This window comes from Sesamum indicum, linkage group LG1, assembly GCF_026168435.1.
Source record: "Sesamum indicum cultivar Baizhima isolate 11 linkage group LG1, ASM2616843v1, whole genome shotgun sequence".
Classification (NCBI taxonomy): domain Eukaryota; kingdom Viridiplantae; phylum Streptophyta; class Magnoliopsida; order Lamiales; family Pedaliaceae; genus Sesamum; species Sesamum indicum.
Genome location: NC_142657.1, coordinates 10568051 through 10590581, shown reverse-complemented (window position 1 = coordinate 10590581; position 22531 = coordinate 10568051). Strand labels below are relative to the sequence as shown.

The following is a 22531-nucleotide window of genomic DNA, read 5'->3' as shown; positions in this document are numbered from 1 at the left end:
GTATTTCAATTGTATTATTCCACATAATGGCTATATTTTTACAACATTAAATTGTTCAATACAATTTTTTTTTACATTTTAATAAAAAATAATTAATTAATTAAAATACCATTTGCAACGACTTTTCTAAAGCGGAGGAGCAAAAATGACATCGTTTTATTATTTTGGAATGCATCTTGTAAGGGCTTTTTACACGGCCTTCAATACGATGTTATTTATGGTAATACAAATATAATATGTTGTAACTCTATTTGTAACGATTTTATACACGACTCTGTGTTTGTAACTCATTTAGTCACGGCCTTTAAAAAATTGTTATACAGTTTGTAGCGGTGTTTGTAATGGCCATGGTTGTTCCAAAAATAATATATATATATATATATATATATATATATATATATTAGCATATTTTTCCCCAATTTTCTTCCTCTCTTCTTCCTCTCCGAGCAACTCTCTCTCTCTCCCCCGTCCCGTGACTAGCCACTGTCCCCACCTGCCCCCACCACCGCCACCACTCTCTCTCTTTCTGTTTCTCGTTCTCTTTTTCTCTCACCTCTCTTTTTCTCACTTGCCCCCTTCCCCACCACCGCCCCACCAACCTCCACCATCCACCACTAGCCAGGTAAGTACCCCATCCCCTTATTTTTTTTAAAATTTTATGTAATTTTTATTTGTTAAATGTATCTACTTGAAAAAAAAAATTGTAATATTGTGGGGGTGTTTATTCTAAATTTCTATAATTTTATAAACTTTTTATACATTTCTATAATTTTAAAATTTTAAAATGTTTTCGATAGTTGTAAAATTTTTCTTATTTTTCTGAAATTCTTAAACAATTTATATTTTCTATAATTTTTCATAAATTTCTGTAATTTTAAATTTAAATTTAAATTTTTTAAAAAAACTATTATTTTCTGTAATTTTCTATTGGTTTTAAATTTTCAGTAAATTTTTGGTGATTTTAAAAAAAATTCCATAAAAAAATAATGTTATGTAATTTCAGCAATTATAAATTTTATAATTTCTGCAATTATAAGTTTTAGTAATTTCTGCAATGACACTAAAAGAAAGACCTTAATGCAATTAGCAAAAATTTTGGAATCTTAATGCAGTTTCTAGAAAAATTATGCATTTTTGGAAAAACGTGGACCTTAATGTAATTTTATAAAATATTTAGACCTTTATGCAATTTGTAGGAAATATTTGGACCTTAATATAATTTTTAGAAAAACTATGCATTTTAGGAAAAAAAAATTGGACGTTGATGTAATTTTAGAAAATATTTGGACTTTATGCCATTTTTAGGAAAAAAATTGGACCTTAATGTAAATTTAGGCAAAATTTTGACCTTAATGCAATTTTTACAAAAATTATGCAGTTTAGGAGAATTAGAAAAAAAATGGAGCTTAAAACAATTTTAGGAAAATAATGGAGTTTAGGATAATTATGGAATTTAATTAATGAAATATTTAGGAACTTTCGTTAAAATTTAAAATTTTTGGACTTTTAATTTTATATTTTACGGATATTTTTGGGACTTTAAAATTTAATGCAAAATTTAAGTAATTTTGGACAATCGATGACTATTTTAATACTTTTTATACATTTCAAATTCATGACTATCGGTGCTCTGCCTCCTCTGAAACAAGGTCGTTGTCGGGGCCGTAGTCGTGCACACGGCCGTGGCCCTCATAGTCCTCCTCGGACTATTGGTGCAGATGCACCCCCAGCACTGGAGCCTGTGTCCCCGCCGTCGTCGATTCCTGCAGAGTCCCCCACAATGGGGTCAGATGCGGTAGGACCCAGCAGCACACAGGCCAGGCCATGGGATGCACCACAACCATTGCCACCAGTGTCCTAGAGATACTATGTCAGCCTTTAGGATGCGAGGTACGTAGGTAAATCTATTAAATTATTTTATAAAATTTTAGGAACTTTATATTATTTTTAATATTTAATTATTTTTTCAGGTCCGAACGAAACTTTTACACTGAAATCGATAGTATCGTCTAAGAGCATATCGCAGATCTCACAGGAGCACCAGTTATTCTGGTTTAACAATTTAAAGGAAAGAATAATATTTAATTTTAAGTAATATATATATATATATATGTTTTTATCTAATATTTATATTTTTTTAATATGTGAAATTTACATTGTCTTACTAGTAGGACTGTGATGATGAGTCAATGTTCCAGGTCGTCAAATTGCAGGCTGGTAAGTTTTTGCGAAAGCGGTTCGCCGACATCCAAAATCAGTTGGCCTGACTGTTGTGGCTGGCCGAGGAGATCTGACGCCAGCTTCTAGTGTACTAGGAGAGCCCAGAATTCTAGGCACAGTCGGTGAAGAATAAGGTCAATCGGTCAGACAACCCCGACGCAGCTGCTACTGTCTACTACTGGGGTTCATCTCTGTTGGAGCCCACGCATAAGATGGTAAGTATTTTAACCTATAGTATTAATTTAATATATTTTTAAATTTCTAATCATTTTTTTAAATGATGTTTAAATAGGAGGCACAACTCGGACGTCCAATGGAGTGACCCAAGGGCAGCGGAGGTCGAGGTAAGTATAAAAAATAATTTAATTTTAGAATTTAAAATTATTTTTTTAAATATAACATTTAATCTATTCGTAGGAGTTGTTCCTGAAGATGATGGAGGAACGCCAGAGAATAATCAAGAGCCTCCGTTGTCCTCTCAAGGCTCGGCCCGAATGAGCAATAGGTGTGGTAGTCAGCAGCGGGCGGTTGGAATAGCGGCTGAGTATTCCATCTTGGCTTCGAAGCCCACCACACTGTTGCTGGACCATGACAACCTAGCGGGTCCACTGCTTCATCACCCTCTCCACCAAAACCGCTGCTCCCTGACCTTGATGATCGGGTAACGAGGCTCGAGGAGTGGATGTGGAGAATGGATCCCACCTGACTTGATCCTCCAATTGATCCCTTAGTACCCGACGGTGACAACAGAGAACCAATGGTCGAAGGGGGTGCTAATTTAGATTAGTTTTTTTTTATTTGTATACATACATTTCCTTTTGTAATTAAATTATTTTTATTTTCTTGTTATATTATTATTTTTATATAATATTGCACATTAAAAAATTAAAACTACCTTGATATAATAAAAATTTAATAATTTATTTTTACAAAATAAAATATTAAAATATATTAAATAAAATTAAATATTAATAAAAATATTTTTTGTCATTATATTTGTAACAGCGCTTGGAATAAGTACAATATCATAGAGTCATGCAACCGTTACAATGACCATGAAAAAGATAGTTATCAATTTCGAAAAACGCCAATGTAAAAGGAAGTAACAAAGGCATTTGCAAAACTCAAACCAACATATACATAAGGAGTTAAAAAACTGTTACAACAACAGTTTAAAACAGAAATACAAAACTCAATACAATAATCATTACAATATAATGTATTGCCGTTAAAAAGTATTCGAAATGCCACTTCTATATTCAAGTGCAATCATACCTAAACGTGTTACAAAGGCTGTTCCAATAATAATAAAATCAAATTTAATTTGGTCGTTCCAAAAACAGGTCGAAATTCATATTTTTGCAATTGAACTACTAGTGTGACGGTGGCACAACGCCATTAATAACACTGTTACAAGTTGTAACGGCTTTGAAGCAAACTGTTACAAATATTTTGTAACGCTCGAAAAAGACGCAGTAGGTTGTGCCATTACAATTTTCAAAAACGTTTTCAAATTAATAATTTGGCCGTTACAAAAATCGTTACTATAAAATATTTTTTTGTAATGCTATTAAAAGAATGTGGATATATCCAAGTAAACACTTGATTGAATTTATCCTTTTTTGATAATACATATAAATAAGAACCTAACTAATTAGACAAGGATTTTTTATCATTTATTTAATAAAGAATAATTCTATCATTTATTTAATACGATTCTGAAAGTAGACCGGAGCATTATTGTATAATTAGTTCAGTTCACTCGAGTGTGAATTAGAATTTTCCTTCCTTCTCCTTCCCTATGTTTAAATTATTAACTATGTTTGTATAACTTAATGTAGGATTTTCTCAAGTACAGCAATATAATTTTGTGCATCAAACATATCTTTTTAAAAGTTAATTAACACATTACAACATTTTTTTTTTTTTGAAATATGATTAAAACTAATTAATTTTTCGAGTTAAAGGTTGACTTTAGAAATATGACATACAAAAAAAATATATAAATATATTACAAACTAAATTATTTCATAAACAAATATGTCATAAAATTAAATATACATTTTGACAAAATTATTAGTTTTTTCTCCATAATAAAGTATACATTGACGAAAATAATTTCTTAAATGTAAAAGTATTTTGACAAAAAGTATTGATTTTTGATAAAAGTATTTTTTTTTTTCTATGCAAAGTATTAAATTCTTTTTATGCAAAAACTGTTTTGACAAAAAGGTTAAGTTTTTCCTATACAAAAATCTATGGCAAAAGGAGTAAATTGCACAAGAAATTTAAATGTGAGGGACCAAAGTGATTTATATCAGCAAGGTCGAATTTTATGATGGGTAGTTCAGAAAAATCATAAAATTTAGCTGCAAATTAATGCCTAAAAATGGTTGGAGGGATAAATTTGAAGTTAATTAAAGAGAGAGGGGACAGCACATTGATTTGGTTGGAAGAAGGAAACAGTAGCAGTAAATGGGAAGCAAAAATTGTTGATTTCCTCACTCTGTCATCGCTGTTTCCCAGCTACCCTCATCACCATTCCCACATTTTATCCACACAGAAATTCACTCTCCACTGTGTGCTTGTGCGTGAAAATGGTGTCCAATTAAGTGTCTTCTTGAAGAGCCGATCAGGATGGCTCCAATTCTTGAGCCATCTAAGCCTAATTTCTTTCCAGCATTGACAATGATAATTGGTACACTAGGCCCCAATTCGCCGTCTGTCGAGGTTATCTCTGGGTGTCTTAAGGCTGGAATGTCTGTTGCGCGATTTGATTTCTCATGGGGCGATGCTGAATTGCACCAAGAAACACTGGAGAATTTGAAAGTGGCCATCCAGACGACGAAAAAACTCTGTGCAGTTATGCTTGATACAGTGGGTCCAGAGCTGCTAATTGTCAACAAATCCGAGCACCCTATTATCCTCGAGGAAGATTCCTTCGTCATCCTGACACCTGATCAAGATAAAGAAGCTACTTCAGATTTACTTCCCATTAATTTTAGTGGGCTATCCAAGGCAGTGAAAGAGCCTGATGATAATTTCATTGGCCAGTACTTGTTTACTGGAAGAGAAATAACTTCAGTTTGGCTGGAGGTATCTGAGGTGAAAGACGAGGATATGTGGTTTGTCTGATCAAGAATTCTGCCATCTTGGCTGGGCCATTGTATACTCTACACATCTCTCAGATCCGTATTGGCCTTCCAACCCTCACTGCTAAGGACAAGGAGGTTATAAGCACTTGGGGACTCCGAAATAAAATAGATTTCCTTTCACTTTCTTATATATGCTCGACGTGCAGAAGATGTTGGACATGCACGTGAGTTTTTCTTTCCAAATTGGGCGACCTGAACCAGACACAGGTTTTTGCCAAGATTGAGAATGTGGAGGGTTTGATCCATTTTGACGAGATTCTCAAAGAAGCCGATGGCATAATCCTCGCTCGTGGAAATCTTGGAATAGAGAATAGACCTCCCGTCAGAGAAGGTATTTTGATATCGAAAGGAAGCTCTTTACAAATGCAACATAGCAGGGAAGCCAGCAATCATCACTCGTGTTGTGGACAGTATGACTGACAACTTAAGACCAACTCGTGTTGCAAATGCTGTACTCGAGGGTAGTGATGCTATTCTTTTAGGTGCGGAAACCCTGCGGGGATTATACCCCATTGAGACAATATCAACTGTCGGAAAATTTTGCCATTTTTTATCCGGGTCGAAATCTACGCGACCTCCTTGGTTCGATCTCCCAAGCGGTTCGAGGTCGCTCCTCTCCCAGACTAGTGATTGGGCCCTGAGAAAAGAAGCAGATCGTTAGGCTTGCTGGGGTGGCCCCCAGCTAAGGCCCTCCGATGCTGAAGTCAGTGTTTGGTTGAGGTCGAAATATGGGGTCGCTATAAGAAAAGAGCGAGCTGAAGGTGAAATGTGGTCAAGACGACGTACCTTTAATACACTGACTGGGAGGTATATATAGAGAGCCAGGGGGTCTACCGACCCGCTACGCGCGTGCCACGTGTTCTAGGTCGTCGGGTCGGGTCGCGACCCGACCCGGTAAAAGTGGCGCGGGTCATACTGGCAAACTTGCGATTTTGGGCCCCATCAAGGGCAAAGTTGTCTTTTTACGAGAAGATAGGGTTTTACCCCCATCATTACTCCCCTACTTTTCTTAGTGTGAGTAGCACGCTAAGGGAAGTCGAATGGTCCATCGATCTCGTCCCTTAGATCATCATCGTCATCTCGATATCCGACCGTTGCCTTTCGACACGGATCTCCATAAATTTACCCCTATAAATACAGGGAGGTTCGACTGCGGTTCTGCTTCATTCTCAATCTCAATCGTTCCTCGCGCGATCTGCCTCCTCTAGCTGCGACCTGCCTTCTAGCCAGGTACTTCCGAGCGACCTCCTTTTAATATTATGTCTTCCAAGCCTAGTAGTTCTAGTAGCTCATCTGGTAGTTCGAGTAGCTCTGGTAGTTCGTCTAGTTCTGGTAGTTCATCTGCGAGTTCTTCGGGTAGTCCCGGCAGCTCCTCTGCGACCTCACAAATACCCATGGCTCGTAGAAAACAGATAGGATCCCCTAGCGTAGGTAGAAGTGACCCGGAGATAGCGATCTCGCTAATGACCCCCGAACATAGCGAGGGTGAACCAACTGATAAACCTTGGCTAACCATTGAGAGCACTTTATACTTCACAGCTGATGCGATTAGAGAGAGGTACTATATTCCTCTAGATTACGAAATTATTCTTCCTTCTCCCTCGGATCGCATGAATCGACCTCCACCCGGTAGTTGTCCGATTTCGATTGTACATTTAGCTGCGGGCTTGCGTTTTCCCCTTCCTCGTACCATTGCTAGAATTTTATCTAGGTTAGAGATAGGTCCCATGCAACTAGCTCCCAATTCCATCTGCCATATTTTATCCTTTATTATCATAATGGAATACTTCGAGCTTGAACCCGACTTCGATAGGTTCTGGTCGCTCTACAAGTTTACGACCTCGAAGAGGTCAGGCGACCAGGGTTTCTTCTATCTCACTGCCAAACCAAACTGCTCCTTTGTTACCAAGCTAAAGTCCAATGTGGGCTCTTGGAAAGACAAATTTTTCTTCCTTCGACCTCCTCCTAACCAAGCCTGGCCATTCCCTTGTGACTGGCGAACTACTAAACCCGAACCCAAAGTTCACGGCGTAGGGTTAGATGACGACCTCATTGTTACTATCACCCAGTATCAATATCAAGCCCAATTGCTTTTGACGGAGCATACCCTGAAGCTCGCAGGTCTCAGTCCGGCACCTATTCAAACCCGGGGCTCTTTAGGTGATCATTATTATCAATCTCTTACCTTCCTCTGTTCGTAATTTCTGGTACTTAGTGGTGACTGGTTTGTCTCTGCAGATTCCGCCGTGATGGATGCCCGCATTGCAAGAATGGTTCGTGCCAAAAGGGCTAAGCGAGCAGTTCCTCCTTCGGGCCCAGACTCCCAGCGTACTCCATCTGCTCCTTCAGAAGATGCGTCGAGGTCGCACAGGGTTCGATCTCTGAGTCCGTGCCCGACTCCTATTGAGGTCGCCAGTGGGGATAACGATCCCACTCCTGAGCATTTGCCGAAGGACTCCGAAGAGCCAAGTGATCCTGAACCACTCATACGGAAGAAGTCCAAGGGGAAGCAGGTCGCTTCAGAGCCGTCTAAGAGGAAGCGGAGTTCCCCGCGACCTAATCCCTCCTCCCAAAAGAAATCCAAGGCAGATTCTTCAGCGGAGAACGAAAATCTGAAGGTAGTTGACGAGCTGACTGCCTGGTGGAGAGAGACCCAGATGGACCTCCAATCGCCTTCATACAGTCCGGTTGCCATGGAGGGTGAGAGGCTGATACCGAATTGGGCAATTTCAGGCCAAAGTTCTGTGTTGAAGACCCATGTTGGCCAAGACTCCTGGGAGTTGTATAAGTCCACTATCCTGCCCCGCGATCAAGCTCTCCTGGCTCCCATGTCGCACATTCGGGTCGAGCAGAACTTTGCTCACTCCCTCGCGCAGGTAGTGTTCTACCAACTTCATCAGCTTCTTTCGTTTTTGCCTTAGCTAATTCTCTGCTGCTATATGTAGGTCTCAGCTTTCGGGCATCATTTGTCTTTGAAGTGCAATTACTGGCGACATGAGAAGATGGTCGCTGACAAGCTGCTCGAGGAAAAGAGCTCGAAGTTAGCGACCTGTGAGAAAGAGAAGGTCGAGCTCGAGGCTCAGAAGTCCGAACTAGAGGCTCAATTAAGAGAGCTCAGGCAGAAGGTCGCGTCTTCAGTGGAATCGGCTAAGGCTGAAGGCTTTTCTGCGGGTCGGGTAGCTGGTCGAGAGGAATATCTATTCTCAGAAGAGCATCAACACCAGCTCGAAGTTGCCCGGAGTCAAGGTCGCGACCAGTACCTGAGTTCTGATGACTATAAGAAGACCTTGGCGGACACTCGGCTACAGGGAGCTCGAGATTTCATGAAGTCTACCGCATTCACAACCGCTGTGGAGGCTAAGTCTGCTGACTACCTCATAGAAGGTTTTAATCGCTGCATTTCTCAAATAAAGAAGCTGAAGGGGTTCGCTGATGGGTTCGACACGAACTGGACCGACCCGTCCTTGGATGGTAATCTCGCGGCGTTCCCTGAAGAACCCCCTTTGCAACATAATGATGAATTTGCGGTCTTGGTGGAGGACCTTGAGGGTAGTGGTGAAGATGCAGTAGATAAGTAGGCTCTTGTACTTCAATTTGTAATCGTTTACGCCGATCCTTGTACTTACCTCAGAGTTGAGGTAGAATCTGTAAATTTTCCTCTTCAATGAACTTCCTTCTTTATGAGAGATTCCCCTTTCATCTTCGAATTCCCATAATTCCATTAAGATAATCATCAATCTGACCTCAAATATAGGGAGAGCTGGAGTGAAAATCACACTTCTCCTGATCGCATTGATCGGCTTTGGCTGACGAGGATGCATTCTTTTAGATCGCCTAATCAATGGTCATCAGACGATTTTGCACCTTATGTTGTCCTGCCAGGTTGTACCCTTTCCAGGCCTCGTAGTTGGCCCTTTATAGACGGTCTTTCACAGACACAATGTGATCGCGCCTTTTGCAGGTCGCGTAGTTGGTGGTCTTTCACAGACAATGAGATCGCGCCTTGTGCAGGTCGCGTAGTTGATGGTCTTTCACAGACGCAATGAGATCGCGCCTTTTGCAGGTCGCGTAGTTGGTGGTCTTTCGCAGACGCAATGAGATCGCGCCTTTTGCAGGTCGCGTAGTTGATGGTCTTTCACAGACACAATGAGATCGCGCCTTGTGCAGGTCGCGTAGTTGATGGTCTTTCACAGACGCAATGAGATCGCGCCTTTTGCAGGTCGCGTAGTTGGTGGTCTTTCGCAGACGCAATGAGATCGCGCCTTTTGCAGGTCGCGTAGTTGATGGTCTTTCACAGACACAATGAGATCGCGCCTTTTGCAGGTCGCGTAGTTGATGGTCTTTCACAGACACAATGAGATCGCGCCTTTTGCAGGTCGCGTAGTTGATGGTTGCGTGACATTGCGTCGTAGAGTAGGATACTACTGGAGCTATTTAATTCATGGGAACATTCATACGTGCTAATTCAACCAAATATTGTAATTGCGTACATGATTTGTGATGTAAATACGAACATTTCAAAAAGATAATAATCATCCGTCATGCAAATAAAGATACAAACATACCCACTGTAGTGGATTGCTACCTTCATCTATTTCGACTTCGTTCTCGATCTCCTTCCCATTCTCTATCCTTGATTGTATTCATCTCCTCCTCGTTGATGTATTTGTGGGCCAAAAGCATCAATTGTTCTACATCTCCGGGGGGATCTCTAGCTAATGCTGATGCGAACGGTCCCTTCTTTAAACCGTGTATTAATATACTCGTCATCATATCAATCCGCAGCTCCTGCACTTCCAATGTCTCATTATTGAATCTCCCCATAAAATCTTTAAGAGATTCCTCTCTTCCCTGCCGGATTGCAAATAAGTGGACCGCTGATCTCTTCGACTTTTGTTTGCTAGCGAAGTGGTATGCGAACCCGTGCATCAATTGATCGTATGATCCAATGGTCCCGTTAGGCAAGCCGGTGAACCATTCTTGTGCCTTCCCTGTCAAAGTAGTCACAAACAGCCTTGCGTTAATAGAATCTGTTTGCCCATATAAATTCATTACCATTTCGAATGTTGTGATGTGCTCGCGCGGGTCCTTCGTCCCATCGTATCTAGGTAGATCGGGTAGTCGAAAATTTGGACCAACTTCGGATAGCATTTCGTTGGTGAAGGGCGAGTTCGTATTTTGCCTAGCCAGGTCGCCTTGCTTCTTCAGGTCGCTTCGCTTCTTCAGGTCTTCTAACTGTTGCTTCAGTTTCTCTATCTGCCTTCTTACGCCTCCCACTTCAACTCTGGAGGTCGCTGGTTGTCCTACCTTACTGTTGCTAGATGTGGTAGCTGATCTCTCTCTCACCCGACTGGTTCTTGGCAGCATCTCCTTACTCTTCCTCATGCGAACCGTTCCTTCTACTTGACCAGCCAAGATCATTTTTCTCCGTTCTTCCGTCCGTCCTTTCCCTGAGGGTTCCCTGACAGATGGGCAGTGCTCCTCCATGGCCTTCTTACTCGCTATCCCGATCATCCGCCGCTTCTCTTCATCGGTTAGATGCCACCTTCCCTCTTGTTCACGCATTGATGATTCTGACATGGCGAATTCTTCCTCAAACCAAATCTAAAGGAGCTTTCCTCAGATTCCCACAGACGGCGCCAACTGATCCGGGTCGAAATCTACGCGACCTCCTTGGTTCGATCTCCCAAGCGGTTCGAGGTCGCTCCTCTCCCAGACTAGTGATTGGGCCCTGAGAAAAGAAGCAGATCGTTAGGCTTGCTGGGGTGGCCCCCAGCTAAGGCCCTCCGATGCTGAAGTCAGTGTTTGGTTGAGGTCGAAATATGGGGTCGCTATAAGAAAAGAGCGAGCTGAAGGTGAAATGTGGTCAAGACGACGTACCTTTAATACACTGACTGGGAGGTATATATAGAGAGCCAGGGGGTCTACCGACCCGCTACGCGCGTGCCACGTGTTCTAGGTCGTCGGGTCGGGTCGCGACCCGACCCGGTAAAAGTGGCGCGGGTCATACTGGCAAACTTGCGATTTTGGGCCCCATCAAGGGCAAAGTTGTCTTTTTACGAGAAGATAGGGTTTTACCCCCATCAATTTTGGTCCCAGGCAGAAAAGGGTTACAATCCGAATCTCTATTTCAAAAATACTGTCAAGTACGTTGGCGAGCCGATGACACACCTGGAGTCAATACTGCCGTGAAGGTGAAGGCATCTGTCATCATTTGTTTCACTTCATGCGGACGAGCTGCAACACTAATAGCTAAGTACAGACCTACCATTCCTGTCTTATCAGTAGTCATTCCACGTTTTTGAAGACAAATCAGCTGCAATGGACTTCAGTGGTGCTTTAGAGGCGCCGCAATCCCTGATAGTCAGAGGCCTTTTTCCCATGACTGCAATGAACAAGTCCGTCTTGAAGCTTGATTTGTATCACGGCAAGGCTGTTGGCCTCGTAAAACCGCATGATTGCATCGTGGTTTGTCAGAAAGTTGGTGATGCATCTGTAGTGAAGATCATTGGTTTGAAGATTAGATTCTCCCCTTCTTTTTCTGAAAATCTTGCAATTGTTCACACAAAGTAATGTGTATGAATCACCAGAAGAAATTAAAATTTTTGTCATGGTTAATTATAATGATTAAAAATAAAAAATCATTATAAATATTGATTAGTCATTATTTTTGTAATTGATATATGTCAAAATATTAGCTTTATACATCTGAAAAGTAAAATTTGTATATGACAAATGTTCGGATCACTAAATAAAGTTATAGCGAATGTTTATCATGATTTTTTAATCGTGGTAAATTAATAGTGTAGGAAAAAAAAAATTTTTAGTGAAGTCAATTCAGCATAAAATGACGGAATAGGTTTCATTATACAAGATAAAACTTTTTCATTTTGAAGATTAGGACATCACATGCAAATTTTATAATTTTTGGATACATTACAACCATATTTCCTTTTATTTATAATTAACATAATTACGAATACTTCTCGTTGTTTGAAAAATTATAAATAGCTTCCTAAATAAAAAATAATTATATAGTCCTTAGATGGTGAAGATGACACCTTGCTGATATTTTTCAAAAAAATATATATATTTAAAAGATTAAAAAAATTAAGAGTGGGTAAATAAATAATCTAGAGAATATTAATTCATAAAATTATTTTTAAAAATTATAATTCATAATCTAAAAGAATATTTTAGTCTGTTCATCGCAAAAATTAGATAAAAACCTAACGAAAGCTAAAAGAATGGGCTTGTTAGACGAATGTTAAAGTGATGGGAGCATTTATAATTTTTCAAACAATGAGGATATAATTATATTTATATAAAAATTAAGGAAAGTGGTTATAATTTTTACTCTATTTTTTAATGAATCAATTATGTTGCTTTTAAAGCATTTGAAAAAAAATGGCCCTGATGATAAAATAAAATTATAGTTGAATTGATTGTAATTTAGGAGCGTGAGTGGCTTCCAGGTCCCAAAGCCTCTTCTTTCTAGTAAAATGTTTTTTTTTTCAGAATAAAATCATAAAGTTCATAGAAATCCAAAGCAGATACTCCCTTGAAAACTATGACATCGTTCGAGTTGCAAATCACACTATTTGGAATCATCTATGGGAATGAGGTCATCTGTCCGTTCGAAACACCTCATTTGGGGGGGCTAATGAGTAGGTGGGCGTTCCACATCAACCAACGACAAAGTGACTTATAAGGTTTGATACCTCGTCTTCCTAATAAACGTTTTTTCAGAACAAAATTGTAAAGCTCATATAAAACCAAAACAAACAATATCTTATACAGTATGATATTAATTGCATCCCAGGCTGCATCAAATACATAAAATCATATGTACATATATTTAATAACACACATATGATGTAGATATAAGTGAGTTAAGGTTTGTGCAGACAATTGAGTATAATTGATACAGGAATAATTACACCATCGATTTGGTATAATTATATATAAATTCTTATAATTTAAGAAATTATATGTATTATTTTTGTATTTATTTTCATTCAATAAATAAATTCATTCGTTAATCAAATTTCACGAAATTCGTTGATATTAGCAAAAGAAAAATAAAAATTCATATTTATTCCGATTGACTTATGACTGAGTGCAGGTCAAATAATTTTTTTATGATCAAACTGCTATCTTTATAGGAGCGAAAATGCACCTTTTTCACATACATTAACATTTGCATATGTATAAGAGTAGTTTAATTAGAAAATATTTGTTTGACCTGTCAACAGTCAATTGAGGATAAATATGAATTCTCATTCTTTTTATTTTTTATCTTTTTTGTTAATATCAGCAAATTCAGTGAATTTAACTAACGTGGGATTTTTTTTTTAAAAAAAAAAAACAAACGTTAAAGGTACTAAATATAATTTAATAAATCATAGAGAATTTACATATAATTATATCAAACTTTAAGAGAGCACGATGTATTTGCAAAATAAATAAAAATTCTGAAAGGGACAACCCAAAATATACTTCATTTGGGGTCTGGCCTTTTGGTATTTGTTGGGCTATAAGAATGTCTCACATATATTACCCCTTTCAGAATGGGCTTTAAATTTTTGCAATTTGCTTCCAAGAATTTATTTCATACCCAATCAAATCATTTTTGTGGAATATGGTACGTAAATATTGTAGTCCAATATTATAATAAAATTGCACCACATTTGGTAGTTTTATGGTGCGCCACAACTGCAAAAATCACGACGAACATATATTGGTGTTCGTCGATAATGACTACTTATTACAACTATTTATTTCAACCATGATATTAAATCTAAATTAAATGTTATATTCTTATAAAAAATTATTATATTTCTTATAATGTGTCGATGGATTCTTGGAAGTATCTCCCTCTTGTGTTTAGTAAAATTTTTAGTCAAGAAAACTTATAAAATTAAATGAAAGTATTTAATTTGAAACTTATAGTATATAAGTTATTTTAGGAAAAATAGTAATTAACTTCACAACTTAGTTTTTGAAATTTTAACAAATTCTCTCACATTATATCATATTACATAAAAAAATAATTATTAGTAGCTCTACAATATTATTTTATTTAAATATTTCACATGTTTATATATAAAATAAGATCTATCTATAAGTCTAAAAAACATATGATAAAATATATAAAAATCGTAAAATATTTTATCTAAATAATTCATCTAATTAAACGCCACCCCAAAAATCGTTTAGATGACGTATGATCATGCATCGTGCAAAATACTTCCAACTTGTATTATAATCTAATTAAATACAAAATTAAGAGCTAAATTAATAAATCTATTAATTAAACAATTAATTAATAAATGTTGATGATAATTAGCATATGCCCTTAATTTTGAGTGACTAAAACACGTACGCATGTCTTACCCCAAACCTCACTCTTAATGCACACTGAATTCATCATCACACCATCACTATTATTATTAATTAATTAATTAACAGTTGATAAGACATTGTGGAAAGTTGTGTGTTGTACCCCACCACCACAACCACTTCATTTCCATCAAAGGTTGTCAGCCCCTACCTATATATATGTAATATCATGTTTATAATCAAATCATCCAAAGGGACCACATTTTACACGTTTTCTACATGGGGAATTCTTAATACGATAAATTATAAAATAAATTAGAATAGCTCTTACGAAATTTATTATAATTAAAAAATTATAAATATTCTCTTCGAATTACAGATATTTTAAAAAATACCTCTTGTGATAGCTTATTGCAATGTGATATTTGTAATTTCAGATGGCTTTTTGTAGTTTTTAAAATTATGAGGAGGTATTTGTAATTAAAATAAATTTTTGGAGAGCCCATTGTAATTTACCCTAAATTATATTGAAGTCCATGAGGTTGGGTCTGAATGTACAAATACTCACTGTCTTTTATAAAATTGTAATTATATCATTTGATGTTGTAATTGTAATTACAAGTACTCCCTTTATACAATAGCATAATTTTACATAAATATTTTCTAAAGTGCATTAAACCAACACCCCAATCCTAACGGTATGTACCCATAGTTTTATAAAAAGTAGGAGTACTGTTTCTGTATTTAGACCTAATTTTCTAACATGCCTACATCATTTATTGATATTAAGAATATTATTTTCAAATAAGAATTATTTATCTGTAAAAAAATTATGTTCACGAAGTTGAGGAAATTTAATCAAATTAGTCTACATAAGATTGTGATATATATATATATATATAGGAAAAAATATTATTTTAGTCTGCTAAGTATGTCTAATTTTAATTTTAATCCGATAACTATGTCCATTTTAGTTTAGGTTCAGTAACTTACGAAATTGTTTACTTTTACTCCTCTGGCAGATCTTGGGACAATATTACCCCTATGAGTACATATGGACTAAAACTGCCTTTCAAAAGTTGCATAGGGGTAAAATTGTCCGAAAATCTGTCAAAGGACTAAAAGTAAGCAATTTTGTAAGTTACTGAACCTAAACAAAAATGGACATAGTTATCGAACTAAAATTAAAATTAGGCATACTTAGCGAACTAAAATAATACTTTTTCCTGTATATATATATATGTGTGTGTAAATATTTGTGACAATCTTACACATACTCGAATTTCATTTGAATTTGACGAACTATCTCATCAGACTTGTTTCATACGTAGGTGAGTTTATAAGTGCTCTTTTATTATTATTTTATAACATATTTGACAGTTTTAATTTATAAGATATTAAAAAATATTTTGATAAAATTTTTAGTAATTAAAAAAAGTTTATAAACTCCAAAAATAAAATGTTATGGCTTATCGATGCTTTTTTTTTTTTTTTCAAAAAGTAGATACTTTTTAATTTATTCTAAAACTTTAACAAATTAGTCATTGAACTAATTACAAAATTATAATGATTAATTAACACACTATCGAAAAATACATTATTCTCTACATTATAAAATGATCATAACATAAATTATGATAAATTAACACTATTAATCATGGTCAAATAAACTAATGAAAAATTTTAAAATTTGATTATGGTTACATTTTCAATGGTCATAATTGGCTATAAACAAAGAATTTTCCGTGAATCTTAGCTATATATGGCCCAAATGACTATCATGATGGTTTTAATATTTTGATTTCTTCTATTGAAACAACAGTTAATAGTTGTTGGTGTAATCTTGATCGATAGCGTCAACTATGAATTTTCACTTTTAATCATAATTATTAGTCATGATAAAATGTCATATTTCTTCCGTTTCTTCCGGTACTGACATTTTATGATCTCTCATCTTATTTTATTCAAATACTTCAAAATTTTATTTTTAAAATAAAATTAATATTTAATAAACTTTAAAAATATTATAAAATATATGAATTTATAATTTCTTTCAAAAAAATTTGGCCAAATACACTCGCACTTCCGAATTAATATTTTTTTGGTGTTAGTGCCGAAAACACCTTTTCTTTTTTTTTTCTTTTTTTCACAAAACGGGGTAAATTATACGGAACTTCTTATAATTATAAATATTTTTTTATTATTTAAGAAATTATTAATATTTTCTTGAAACTATAATACCGGCTATCAATCGGCTCATTCTATTAGTTTTCGTAGGATTACATTAAAATTTTATATTGAATTACTCAAAATACCATTTTAAATTCAAAAATATAATTTTACTTATTTCTTAAAATATTTTACGAACTATGATGCAAGCAACAAAAGTTGTTCGTCCAAATAAGTCCAAACAGAATTTTCGGGCCTTGGCTTTCGCAAGCCTTAGGAGACTAGTAAAAATTACGTTAGTCCTCCCATTCTCAAATCAGTAAATAAATAGTAAAAAGATAAATTGCAAGAGATTAAAAACAATAATTCCTAAAAAAAAAAAAATTAATAAGAGCAAGAATAATTGTGTGATAAGGCTTCTTGTGTCCGAGTGATCAAAATGTAGTTACCCTCCAAAGTAAGGTGAGGATTGTATTTATAGCCACCTCCTCCTGCCGTTGGGAGGATTCCGTCTTCAGCCGAACTCAGGGGACGGATTACTCCTATCTTAATGGAGTCCTTACTTTCCCGAAGAACAGTTCCTTGGTGATAAGGGTCTCTTAATGGTTTATCCCTAAGGGTGGGGTCAGTCTTCCAACATATAAGGTCGTCCTGCATTCCATGCGAGTTGGTTGGGTGGACTCTTCCACCGGAGATTCCCCAAAGGGCTTATCTGGCAATGGGTGGACTTCTTGGCTAAGTTGGCCTATAGGAGCTCTCGCCCTCTGACGATTTGGCCCCTAGTGCACAAGTAAGCTACCACGCATGTGGGTGGTCAGGGCCTCTAAGGTTGGTCTGGCTCCTTGGATGGATCCTCTGTCAAGCCAAGGTCCTTGGTCTTGGGACAGCCCCTAGTGGGTTTCTTCTTGTCTTCGGTCCCTTAGCCCTTCGTTTTAGGGGTATCAGACTAAGAAAATATACAACACATAAATATAGATCTACGGACAGACGAACACTGCACAATATCAAAATTTTAACATTTTTTTAAAAAATCCAGAAAAAAAAATGTTTTAAGAGTAAACGAAAAGTATTCTACTTATATTGAATATTAGGGGGTATTCGTAATTTCGCAAACAATAATCGAATACTTATAATTATATGTAAACTTATAAAAAGTGCATGCAATTTATCTAAAAAAATTAAATTATTCTGAGTATATTTCTAACAGAATAATACACTCACGCGAAAACTCCTTTAGTGTAAAGTAGGGGTGGCAGATGAGTCGAGCCGGCTCGCAAAGGCTCGATTTTGAGCTCGACTCGAGCTCAATTGTTTCTGTTCATAAGATTTTTTTATATATTTAATTTTATATTTAATATTTGATCAATTTTATAATCAAAATTGACCATATATTATAATTATTAATCAATATCATACATTTTATTTTGGACAATAATAAGTTATGGTATTTTTATTTATACATTTAATCTTTACAAAAATAAATTTAATCAATAATTTAGTAAATTATAATATTTTTTGTAATTAAAATTATTATTTAATATGACATATATAAATTTTATGTTATATTTTAATATATATTTGTATTACGTTATACTTTTTTTTAAATTGATAAGTAATACACTTATGATTTTTTATCTATTTTTGAGTTTTATATTTATATCAGGATACATACTATGCATTATGCAATCTATTTTATTATTTATAAACTTATGTCAAAATTTAGTGATTCCTATGAATTAATCTAAAAATAATGATAATGATAATAATAGTGATGGTTGAACAATTTTAATTATTTTAATTATTATTTTGTTATATATATAATGAGATCAAAAAATTTAATCAACAATTACGAAATCTTAAAACTTGGGTACACGATTCACACCAAATTTAAATATATATATATATATAAGACCGTGTCTATTAGATCATATCATACGATTTAATTTAAAATCACATGATCTGATTCTACGATACACCAACTTGAATGATTATTCTTATGTTCCGAGTACGATATCTTGACATCCGTATATCCAATAAGTCTAAAACTTTACCAAGTGTATTTTTATGTAAGTTTGATCATATCTAACGGTTGATCTGAATTTTAATGGTCCGGTTAACCCATGTTCAACAATGTAAGATGATAGTTACATCAATGTAATACTAACATTTATAAATATATAAATTTACTGCAGATTGTGAACATATATTAATCTCAACTATAAAATATTTTTATGTATTTCAATTGCATTATTTCAGATAATTGATATTTTTCTATAACTTTAAACTGTTCAATATAATTTTTTTTTGTACATTTTACTAATTATATTATTACTAAAATTAATCAGTAATTTATATTTATACAATTAATTAGAATTCATACTATTTTTTGGTATATTTATAATATAGTATACATTATACAATCTATACTTATAAATTTACGTAAAAAATTGATAATTCCCATTATTTAAACTAATAATAATAATAATAATATAGTATGCATTATACAATCTATTTTATTACTTATAAATTTATGTAAAAAATTAATAATTCCTATAATTTAATATAATAATAATAATAAAAAAAATCAGCTTGAACTCGAACTCGAAATTACAGAATCAAGCTCGAACTAAAAATGGACTTGTTGCCACCCCTAGTGTAAAGGGAGTTAATCATTTAATTTTGCATATTTACAAAAAGATGATCAGGCGGCCGTTTTCTGTTTGTTTGTTTTGTTCAAAACGATTCAAGCAGCGGTGTATACCACTACGGAACACTCGAAGTGGTAAGTATATGATGCTACCCCAAAACACGACATAAGTGGTCAACAGCTCTGAAAACGTCAAAATCAACAAAAGGAAATACCAAAATCGTACACCAACAACAACCGCCATATCATCAGAACTATATAAACACACGTTTTCACTTGTCCGTACCCCCCCCCCTGGGGCCCCACCTCAAGATCCTTCTTCACCAAGGTTCGATTCCAGCTTCCAGGCTGGCACCATTCAGACACTCCGTGTCCACTTCGTATTCCCACGTGTTCCCTTTCTCCACCCCGCCAAAATATATAAATTCATTCTTACAATCCACAATCTTCTCAAAACTTAACACCAACAATTACGCTCATCATATCACAATACTTCAACTTCGAGATTTTCTGCTGTATATGGATTCACCCACGTCGAACTCACAGTCTCTTGGTGGTCTTGATTCTCGCAGGATGTCGCATTCTGACGAAGAGGTGATTCTAGCGTCCAGCCACCCCAAGAAACGTGCCGGGAGGAAGAAGTTCAAGGAGACGCGCCACCCCGTCTACCGAGGCGTCAGGCGTAGGAACTCCGATAAGTGGGTGTGCGAGCTGCGGGAGCCCAGCAAGCAGAAGAGGATATGGCTGGGGACTTACCCCACCGCGGAGATGGCAGCGAGGGCGCACGACGTGGCTGCGTTGGCTCTCAGGGGACAGATGGCGTGCCTCAATTTCGCGGACTCCGTGTGGCGGCTGCCAGTCCCTGCTTCGAATGATCCGAAAGACATACGCAAGGCGGCGATGCAGGCGGCGGAGGCGTTTCAGCCGGGGGCAGCGGAGGAGGTTTCAGGGGAGGCGAGGAATGTGGGAGATAATGAGGGGAGTTCGAGAAATTTGGATTATGGGGTTTTTCACATGAATGAAGAGGTGGATGTGGGGGGAGAGGCGGCGGCGGAGGGAGCACTGATGTCGCCGCCGCCGTCGTTGGAGGGGAGTTTCAGTTGGGATGACGTGGAAAGCGATGCTGAGGTGGAGCTGTGGAGTTACTCCTTTTAGCAGGGAGATTTGAGTAGGCGTAGGATAAGACTTCGAGAGGAATAATATGTCGTCAAAAATTAGTAAAAAAGTGTGCAAGGAATGCATTAGTCAAATAGTTTGTTTGATGTCTCCATGCCTATATATAGTAAAGAGCGTGTGAGAAATGTATAAAAGTCAAAAGAGTTTGAGGATTTGATGGGGGTGGTTGGGGGTTGCCCGGGGGGGGGGGGGGAGGGGGGGGTTGGGTTTGAGTTCTTGATTGTAGTAGTGCTTTTGGTCATGATGTGTGTCGTTTTTATTTTATTTTATTTTTTCCTCTTTGCAAAGTGGAATATAACGCATATTACTAAGTTTATTCATTGGTCTTTTTAGTGACTTTCTTTTTGTAGAAATTAATTTATTTAATTGGACATGTCCATTTAATGATACATGTTTTATTTTTTTTATAAATAGGTTCCTCCCATTTTATTGCATTTCATGAATTCGAAAAAGCATTTTAGTGTTGTGGCATTTATTAGCTTTCTTTTGAAAGAGTTTCAAAATATTCATTTTGCTTCGGTCTTTCTTAAAATTTGTAGTGCTACTTTTTTTTAGCACTTCCTGCAACAGTACGTTTCATTAGCATTGATTACTGTATCATTTTTTTTAGTTACACTCTATTTTATAAAAATTTTCACTTAATCAATAAAATAAATTCTATTTTTATCAATATAATATATAAAGATAATAAGAGATAATAGGTAATATAAAAAATTTATATTTATTTTCTAAGAATGTACGAATATTCAATTGCACGAAATTCAAAACGCAAACCCGATAAAAAATTAGTAAATGTAAAAATCACGTAGCTAGAACTCTTGGTTTCATAAAAAATACCAATAAACACGAGATAATCAATACCAATTATAAAAGATTGATACACTACATAATACACTTGAAATTATTTTTTATTTTTATGGGGCCTTGTTTAATGGACTTTGTCAGCAATCATCATTTCGCAATATTTCTTTTTTTTTTTTTTATCGATATCACACAACATACAATTCGTATGATATTCAATCCTCAATTATATCACACAACACATAACTCATATGATATATAACATTATCAATAAAATCACACAGTACACAGCTCGTATGATATCACATCACCACCAATGATCAATGGTAGCACACAACTCGTCATTAATCATAACATCATAAAACATTGCAATATGTCTCACAATTAGGTAAGCCATCTTTTTTATCTCAATTCTCAATATTCCCATCAATAACTTGTCATGTAATAATCAAATAAAACATCAAACACTCCTTCATATATATGCCGTTCGTACACCATAACCGCGTATAAGCACATAATAATAATTTTACAGATATCAAGATAATCCAGACAAATAGTCAACAACTCACAATCAGATATATAAACAACAAATATAAAAAAATCCAATTAACTATATACTTACCTTAATTCTCAAAACAATTACGTTAATATAAAGAGCTGTCCAATCTTCTACTTTATCATCACGTTCTATAATATAGTATATTACGTAGAATCAATATATTAAGAGCATCGTAAATGCTGTTCATACATTTCCGCTAATATTTTAATCTATCATTTATATCCAAATTGAAATCTCTATTTTATTTTCATTTAAATAACTAAATATTCTAATCATCCTAGGCATATACCTAATCTAACAGTTAATTCATAAGAGTTCATTTTGTCAAACCCCTCATATTTGTTAGGATTATATGTATTTTGTACTCCTAAATTATGCATTTAGTCGCATTTACACCCTTAAAGTATGAAAAGTAACAGGAGCACCCCTAACAAAATAGTTTAGTATTAATAAAGCAAAAAT

The 22531-nt window shown here is 35.7% G+C and overlaps 1 protein-coding gene, 1 long non-coding RNA gene and 1 pseudogene across 2 annotated transcripts; all 3 read left to right on the top strand.

Annotated features, from left to right (window-relative positions):
* The first annotated feature begins 433 nt into the window (after positions 1 to 433).
* On the top strand, positions 434 to 3069 carry LOC148789448 (uncharacterized). The gene is made up of 5 exons (XR_016065178.1): positions 434 to 622; positions 1650 to 1890; positions 1971 to 2435; positions 2513 to 2564; positions 2638 to 3069. It is a non-coding gene; the product is annotated as an uncharacterized LOC148789448 (long non-coding RNA).
* Positions 3070 to 4661: 1592 nt separating this feature from the next.
* Positions 4662 to 11960, top strand: LOC105158706 (pyruvate kinase 1, cytosolic-like; annotated as a pseudogene).
* Positions 11961 to 19973: 8013 nt separating this feature from the next.
* LOC105158699 (dehydration-responsive element-binding protein 1E) lies at positions 19974 to 21025 on the top strand. Its single transcript, XM_020695607.2, has one exon. It carries the CDS (start codon positions 20053 to 20055, stop codon positions 20686 to 20688), a length of 636 nt encoding a protein of 211 aa, XP_020551266.2. The 5' UTR covers positions 19974 to 20052; the 3' UTR covers positions 20689 to 21025.
* Positions 21026 to 22531: the final 1506 nt, after the last annotated feature.